The sequence below is a fragment of the Rhipicephalus sanguineus genome, unplaced genomic scaffold (assembly GCF_013339695.2).
Source record: "Rhipicephalus sanguineus isolate Rsan-2018 unplaced genomic scaffold, BIME_Rsan_1.4 Seq1090, whole genome shotgun sequence".
Lineage (NCBI taxonomy): Eukaryota > Metazoa > Arthropoda > Arachnida > Ixodida > Ixodidae > Rhipicephalus > Rhipicephalus sanguineus.
Genome location: NW_023614301.1, coordinates 66,872 through 75,729, shown reverse-complemented (window position 1 = coordinate 75,729; position 8,858 = coordinate 66,872). Strand labels below are relative to the sequence as shown.

Sequence of the window (8,858 nt, the reverse complement as noted above, 5' to 3'; positions counted from 1 at the left end):
AACTCGAGATTTTATACTTTCATCTTAAAATGTTCTGTCACGGATGTATTTGCAGAACGCATGCATTGTACACTCTAATAATACATGCACTTTGACTTGGTATACTGCCATGGGTGTCTGCCACATGCCGGCGATCTGAACTGAAAAATACCAACTAATGGGCCAGTTGGTAGGTGTAATGCACCGAAACACGACGACACAAGTTAGCACTGTGTCCTCATGTTTTTGTACGAAACCAAAAGATAAAAAAGAAGATAAGAAAAAAAAAGTTCACCTGAGGCCATGACATAAACCCCTGTCTCAGCCAGGTTGAGATGAAAAAAGAGAAATGCAACAAATCTCTGTAACTCCGCTTGTTCTCAATGCATTGGAAACATTTTTTGCAGCATGAGATTTGTAAGGCAGTAAACTCCATGGAGCGTGGTCATTCGATGGTTGGTATAAAGAGGGGCCTTTGATTCATAAGTGCAGGTAGGCTAACCCAAGCAACGTCAGTGGCTGAGTTCCATGCTCACAACTGATGAAGAATTCAAAGCTTGCATTATGTGTTTTTTTTTTTTTTTGGCTCTTGTGGAATGCATGTGATGAGATATTTGTGTGCTCCCTTTTGTGTGCAGCAATTTCTCGTTCAATGAAGTCCACGTCAAAGGTGCAGAAAGGATTGCCCGCATTGCTAGAGAGAGCGGTGTGCAAAAGCTCATCCACTTCTCTGCTCTCAATGTCATGGAAAATCCCAAGCCCATCATAAAGTTCGGAGGGTCAAAATTCTTGGCCAGCAAGGTGAGACTTGCCCACAATTGTCAAGTTGATAACACTACGTCCTAGAGGGGGGGACTACAACGTAGAGACAACGCGCAAAACATTACTCAATAAGAACGTTCACTACATGACTTTAGGCACTTCAAGGTTGCCACGTGATGTCTTTTCGTTTGACGCGACGGGCGTGTGCTCGTATCATTTGTGCCTTCCATCTTTACATGCATAAAAGCAGGCGCCTAGTACGGTCATGTGTGAAGGATGGTATCGCGTTCTCGACTTGATGTGTTGATAAGTGGTGTCAGCCTGAACACTGCCGGGTATAAAACAGCGTGCAGTGCCAAGCCGTGAGTGTTCTTTTTTTTTGTGACTCGCCGAAGCGGCAGGTGTGCCTGTTGATGTTACCGCCGCCAATTTAGGGAACCAGTTTCGCCCAATTAAAGTAGTTGCCCCAAGACTGCCTTCAAGTTCCTGCTCTATTAGTCACAACACTACGTGACAAGGTCATTAAGGCAAGCACGTACATCTCTTGAGACATTCCTCACCAGTCCTGACAACTGTTCTGTTCAAGCAGATTGTGACGTTTACTGATAATGTAAACGAAATAATGAACCCATAGGGTTTTATGGCAATGCTTATTTACCATACTGAAAGTCTTTCCGTTTCATTTACTAGCACTGTCCTACACGAAGCTGCGCACTTGGCTTGGCTTGTATTAAGCTTCAGCTATCCTGTCACCATAACGTTAAATGCTGCTATGCACAAGCTTAAGCAATTTTTCCATAACAATATAAAAAAGGTTTTGTGCACCCACACAAGGGTTAAGTGGCATGTCGGAAGGTTCTTGCAAGAACATCTGAAGTAGCTTCCAAGAATGACCCTTACCTAGTCCGAAGAATTTGTGTGTGAATTAAGCTAAACAGTCTCTATGTCACGAACTGTATCAGGGTCTCTGGGTTCCCTGTCGACGTTGAAGATTCATTTTATTCACTTCCATGTGATGGTTTGCTGGCTGCTGTATGTAAAAATATCAGTGAAACAAATGGACAGGGGTTCCAAAACTCAGCAGGCATGAACGTTGACAATTTCACCACCCTTTTAGAGTTTTATCTTTAGTCAACAGCCATTAATAACAGTGAAATCTTTTATATTCAATGCACCAGTATTTTTATTGGATCATATACTGCACCTATTCTTAGTTGCATATTTTTATGTAGCGTTTACAACCACATTCGCACTGCTCTAAGTGACGCCCCAGTTACTGGCACATATCGCTACGTTGATGACCATCTCATTCGTTTAAAAAAAAGTAACCATCTTACTGTTTTGATGATGATGTCCAAAACATTCCAAGCATTTTTAAGGTGCATGGGGTGGTCTCAAGTGTGCTTTTTAAATGTCAAAGAATAATGACATTCAGTTTTTAGATATTAATATTTCTTTTTATGCTTCTAATGAACATGTTTGCTGGGTGTATCCGCCTAGAAAGGCATCCTACCGTATGATAGTGTGCACTCTAAACTTGTAAAAAGGGGAATTGCCATCGCATGTATACAAGATGCAATTAACAGTGCCAAATGAAGGATAGCCTGTTGCAACAGACAGAACGCCTTAAATCATATGGTTATTTGTCCTCCGTCATCACAGCTTTGCGTGAAACACTGCTACAAAAATAAAACAGTCAGAAGAAAAACTGGTGAGCAAGAAAATAAAATAGACCGTTTCACATGATACCATAGGTTACCACACCAGCGGCTGAAAGAAGCCAACAGGCACGACATCAGCCTCGTATTTTCTGCTCCCTTTCAGTGCACTGTAATGCTAAGAAAAAGCGAAAATGACAAAACGAAATTCACCACATGATGTTTTTTATCAGATACCATTAAGTTGTGGGAGAGTGAACGTGGGACAAATGTTTTCATGATAGTGGCATGAGAACAGTGTAAAAGGAGGGCTGCGGTAGCCACCTCCTTAGCTGTTCAGCGAGTTTGGAAAAACCAGGGAAGAAAGAAATCGTGGAAGCCAAAGGTGAAGATAATTGCGTCAGCTCATGCAAGATGTTTTCTAGATCTGTTTTCTAGAAACACATGTCAGTATAAGCAATATGCATGTCCATTAATGTTGGTGCTTTTAATGTGATAAGGTATAAGTGGTGATTTTTTAATAAAATTTCATTTGGCAGTCCAGTGCTAGTCCCGTCGTGTGTGTTCCTTTCTTGTCCTCTTTTTTTTTTCGCACTGCTTCAAGTTATTCGCAAGATGAACCAACTCACCCAAATTTACAAGTTGTTTTATTCATTTATACATTCATAGTGAAGGGCAATATGTTGGCCCATGCAGGAGGGGCAGTGACAGACTGCCCCTCCTGTCACTGAATACAGTGACAAACTAATGACAAGATAAGGACAATGCAGGAAAAAAAGAAAATATAAACAGTACAAGAAAACGATGCAACCTATAGCCATAAAGCAGAAAGCGAAATGCTTGCTAGCACGGAAGAAGAAATTGCACTTTTGTGAAAAACTCCCTGCAAATAACAATAATAATAATAATACAGTATAACCTCATTACAACAGACCTTCATAGTAAAGAGGATTTTGGTCTGTTGTAAAGGGAGTATGTAAAACCCAGGTACTGTTACAACAGACTTTTATGTAAACACTGAATGGGTCTGTTATAACCGAAAAGAATTAAGAGACACAAACATGGTCTTATTTTTAACAGGGGACCAAAAAAAAATGTGATTTCTAAAAAATCGCATTTTCAGTTTCTGTAGCCCATTTTCCATCTGATTCCAAATTATCCTCAGTGAAGACTACGTGAAAGTGCTATAAATTTTTTTTTTTTTTTGCATCTGCTGACTTGTGGAAAATTGCGGAAATAGCAAAAAGAAAAACAGCGTTTTTCAAAATTATAGCTCGGCAACGGCGCGCAACCGGGTGCCACCATTTTGGGCTCGTAAAGAGCATTTCTCCGTGTTCAAGTTCTCCGTTTCAGCTAGCTCCTCCATGCAGTAACAAGTGTACAAAAAGCGCATGTTTGAAGTTTCGGGATGTTTTGGGACGTTAAACCTCAGATATTATTATTATTATTATTATTATATGAAGTTTCGGGATCGTCGTCTGCTGCTTGTGCGTCGCGAGGTCGTGGCTGTCGAAAATTGCGCTACTTAGTGACGTGTTCGCACTCGTTCTGTGTTCACAGGTTGACAATAATTTAGAACGCCTTAGTTTGGCAGCTACAAGCGGAAGCTCAATCATCAGATTACGATAGCGCGCCGCACTCGTCGCGAACATCGCAGACGTGCGTAGAACATCGCAGACATGCGACTGTAATAGCGTTGACTCGTTGGACCCGTTATTAGAGGTTCTTATCAGCACTTCGGAGCTTATGACGAATACCACCGCAGGACAACTCTTTGTACTCGCAATCGAGCATGACGTACTTTGAAACATCGGGCACCGCGGCCACGCGCATCATGCAACCTAGCTTTCTACTCGATGTCGTGGCTAGGCCTAACTCTGCTCACGGTGCCGATGTACGAGACAAATCCGAACTTTGTGGGCAAGAACATCGCGCTAGGGGACATGCAAAAGCGAAGAAGCCGCAATGTCCTTCGTCGCAACCAACGAATCGCATCGCCCGCTGGCTCCTCAGATCCGCGGATTGGCATTTTGCGCATCAGCAGCGGACCCCCCCGGCCATGCTCGCCGCGCTGCGACCGCTCGGAGTAGCGGTGGTGGCAGAGGCTAGCAATTTCGCGCGTCACCGTCCCAAAACGCAACACCAAACATGCTGCGCGCTGATTTTTTTGTCGCTACAGCTAGGCATAGCTGATCATTGACAGACCAGAGGTCGGCGGCCTTCGTTCTTAAATCGGTACGTCGATATCTGCGGCGCGCTGTTCCCGTCCCGAAAGTATGCTAAGCGATGTTTGAAGTCGGAAGTTATTGAATTTGGTATGTCCGTGGTAGAAAAGTCCGCTCTAAAGGAGTCCTGACCACCTTGCTGGCCTGACATTTTAGTCAATTATATCCGAATGTCCGTTGTACCAGAATCCGTTGTAAACGAAGTTCAATCAATGGAACAAATACGGAGGTCGGCATAACGCCGCAAATTGGCATGTAATATCCGAATGTCTGTTGTAAACAGATCCGTTGTAATGAGGTTATACTGTATAATAATATCTGGGGTTTAACGTCCCAAAACCACGATATGATTATGAGAGACGCCGTAGTGGAGGGCTCCGGAAATTTCGACCACCTAGGGTTCTTTAATGTGCTCCTAAATCTATGTACACGGGCCTCAAACATTTTCGCCTCCATCGGAAATGCAGCCGCTGCGGCCGGGATTCGATCCCGCGACCTTTGGATCAGCAGTCTAGCGCCATAACCACTAGACCACCGTGGTGGGGCTCCCTGCAAATAACAGTAGGGAACTAAAATATAACACACTAAATACAATGATGAAAAGAAAAGAAATGCACAGGTAAAATAGGGGATATTCATAATGCTTGGCACTTCGGCAACACTGGGTACGTCCGCTATCTTTTTTTTTGGGCGCCGTCGCGGAATCGTCTGCTAGCGTCTCCATAAGAAGAGGCCATGGAGAGGCTGAGCTGCAGTCGATGGCAAAGCTTTCAGAATAAGAAAATGCCGCTGTTTCTTTCGTCATCCAGCGCTGAACGGTCAGCGGACCTCACTGTGCTGCCACAAATCGACGAGAACTCGATATCAGAGTTCTGCACGCTTAAAAACTCACCTGGTCAGCAGCTGCAAGAGGCGCACTGCTTCACAAAGCCGAACTGCTGTTCTCCAGTGGCGTGCGCTTCCGATCTGAGGCAGGCGTTCAAGAAAAGTGTTTGTTGTAGAGGAGGTGTGACTGTCAAACTTCTAAGATAACCTTGCACTGCACTGCATCTCCATCGTATTTCCCACTGCGATTTTATACACGCGTCATAAACACTCGTCATGTATCGACACCACGTTGTTTCTGCGCAACCTGTGCAACGCTGTGCTGCTTTCCTAGGCTTATTTCGTTAGCCACAAGTATCTCTGCACCTTCCACAGTAGCGTGTGTCATAGTTTTTTTGACGTAAACAAGGCATGGACATGTGCATGAGCGGTGCGCGACAAACTAAAGAAAAATATTGATTGCGCGTTTCAACTGTAATAGAAAGAGCATCCCATAATGCTCTTTTACTGCACCCTCGTTGTTTATAACGTTTTGTGGCCGTAATCTATCGCACGGATTTAGTATTGTCGTTCTGGTTTTCTTGAATGCTATACGTGTGCATTCATTGACATATCTTTGTAAAATATTGTGCTCATTGCTTTCGCATACCACGGAGGCGTGCACAACCGTGCACTATTGCAAACAGTATGCGAAGGCCCGCCATCAGCGGAAGGATGAGTGCGATGATTTACCAAACAAACAGTTCCATCTACTCTACGGCTCTGTAACTCTTTGCTCCGTGTTCGCAGCGCACGCTGACTGAAAAAAAGCAAATGAAAAATAAGACAGATAAGGGGGTGTACAGCGAAGGGAAGATGCATCATGCAGACAATGTACTTTGGCGCACACTGCCTTGCAAAGCTTGCAAAGAGATGCCTGTTAAAATCTTTGCGCTGATCGAGTCTCGTGTGGCGGCACTGATTTACTACGGACACGCGCAGCAGCGTCTGTAGCACTGCCTACACATGTTTAAATATGTGAATCATTGCTTTTGTCGATCTCCAACACCTACAAGCTAATGTTGATCAATCATGCCGTCTCACACATTTGTGAGGTTGGCCGTCTGTTTTAAAATGCATGTATCGTAATATAGTCGTCTGCAAATATAGCCTATGTTGCAGGTGAGCAACTAAATTGCACAGGGAAATGAGAACTGAGGTTGAAGAGCACTTCCGCACGTGCCAGTCATTTCGGAACCAAAGCACAGTGCCGATCTTGTTGACAAAAGTTCGCATCGGTACATTCTTTTTTTTCCTTCAGGTAACTGATAAATTTGATTAAAAATAGTGTTACCTTCATCCTGGCATTGTCAGGGCTCCCTCGTTGCATGAACAGTGCACGAAACATTGGAAAGTCATCGCAGAACGAAGATAAATAACCAGCAGCTAGCACCTGAAAGGCTGCGATATGCGACTGGTTTCATTTTCACGCCCAACAAAGCATGGCGGATCAAGCTTAGGGGGTTGTCGAGATGTCTCAACCGCATTCCTGGCCAGCGGCGAAGATGATGTGCAGAAGACAGCCAGCTGCTGGTTACATCACTCCCGCTGCATGCACTCAAAACACTCTCAACAGAACGGTGCAGTAGGACAAACGGAAGGGAGCTACGGGCGCATCGCCCACGTGGTACGATGGTTACTACGGCTAGAAAAGACGTTGGCGGCAGCTGAGACGCTAAGTTCAGGTGAACAAAGGTTGCTTTTCTTAATTTGTGCGATGCAATCTAAAATGAGGGAAGCAGAGCGCAACACCTCAACGCCACAGTCCAACAGGTTATGTCCCACGTGCGACAGGTAGCTCCACAGAGCCTTAGACTTAACGAGTCGCTCGACAACAACCGGCATCCAACCAGCACCCAGCATAGGCGCAGAAGAGGCAGCCGCGAAGAGGCATCAGCTCTGTGAGGTGGCCTTACGCCGCTCACAGTGCACACAGCAGCTTAACGAGCGATCGGCGTCTAGCCGCAATACCAGCAGCAATGACACCCGTTACCCCTGGTCACCCGGCTACACAAGCTGCGACTCCCAGAGGAGTCAAAGAGATAGAAGAAACTATTTACAGAAAACTCGGACCACCTACAAGGCTTCCGTACTCGCTCGCTTCAGGCTTGCCTACAATCCACGTGCTCCATGCCTCACTCTCCCAGGATGCGAACCACGTGGCTCTCGTACCGACAACTCAACAACGTTCTTAAATACTGTGTGTCTCCAGTTTCTTCTTGTATGTGTCTCCGTGTTCTTGTGTCCCATTCATTACCTTGTGCTACCATAGTTATTCAAAAATGCCGTACCAACAAGCCCGCCTTGCAACTTTACTCGACGCGTACACTTATTAACTTGCTTTTACATACGAGCTTTCCAGCCGAATCTAATACATAACTACAGTCGAATACGGATATATCGAACCCACATATATAGAATTTTCGGCTATATCGAACTCGTAAATTATCCCCTTGACAATCCTTTGTAAAAGTATAGAAATTCGCACATTTATGTCGAACGGTATTTTTACCCGCCATCGGATATATCGAACACCGCGCGAGCTGGAAGGGGCGCTTCGGCACTCGCTGCACCCCGCGACCTTTGCGGCACCGCGCCTCCGCCGACACCCGTAACGTTCGAAAAACGCGAGGGCGAGAGGGCTCGGACTGTACTCCTGTTGGGCGCATTCTCCAACTTGCGGAATGGCTTTTTCTTTCTCTCTCTCTCGTTTTCTTATGCTTTCTCCGCGTTACCGTCGGCTCGGAGAGCGGGAACGAAGGAGCCGGCGGCCTCCTCCTTTCACTTTTTCTTTCTTCCTTTTTTGTTGCTGTTTTGTGAGTTTTGATCAGCCAACCACAGCCCGCGCCTTTCGTAATTGCTCAGCCAATCACAGCTCGCGCCTTTTGTACATCACTGTCGCTGCTGCCCTCGCAAGTAGCCGGGCAGCCCGGATAGCCATCGCCGCCATCGCGATTGATCGCGAGCGCTTTGTTGGCGGAGTCCACTTCCGTGAGCTTTCGCATACCACTGCATTCCTCTTTTGCGTGCGTGCTGTGCAAAGGCGCTGTGGACTGCTTGAATTGACGACTTCTTGTGTAGCAATGGCCAGCGTCAAGAAGCAAAAGAACCTTGACTTTGCGACAAAGTTGAAAGCCATACAGCGTGTTGAGGCGGGCGAAAAAAGTTCGACGGTGGCGGACGACATCATGATACCACGGAGCACTATGAGCACCTTGTTGAAGAACAAGGCGGATATCAAGGCAAAGGCGGCGGAGCAGTGAACGTCGGGAGCCTGTCGTGTGCGCACTCCTGCCCACGGGAAAGTAGAAAAGGCACTCTATGCCTGGTTTTTAGAAGTGGCCTACTGCTTCCGGAAGGCAGGCTTCGT

At 45.7% G+C, this 8,858-nt stretch overlaps 1 protein-coding gene across 1 annotated transcript in view; it reads left to right on the top strand.

The window, feature by feature from the left end:
* Positions 1-617: 617 nt before the first annotated feature.
* Positions 618-8,858, top strand: part of LOC119376072 (NADH dehydrogenase [ubiquinone] 1 alpha subcomplex subunit 9, mitochondrial) — a gene marked incomplete at its 5' end in the record, with an annotated part of 65,330 nt that continues 57,089 nt past the window's right edge. Inside the window, 1 exon segment of the mRNA XM_037646050.2 lies at positions 618-780. Coding sequence (XP_037501978.1) covers positions 618-780 — 163 coding nt within the window.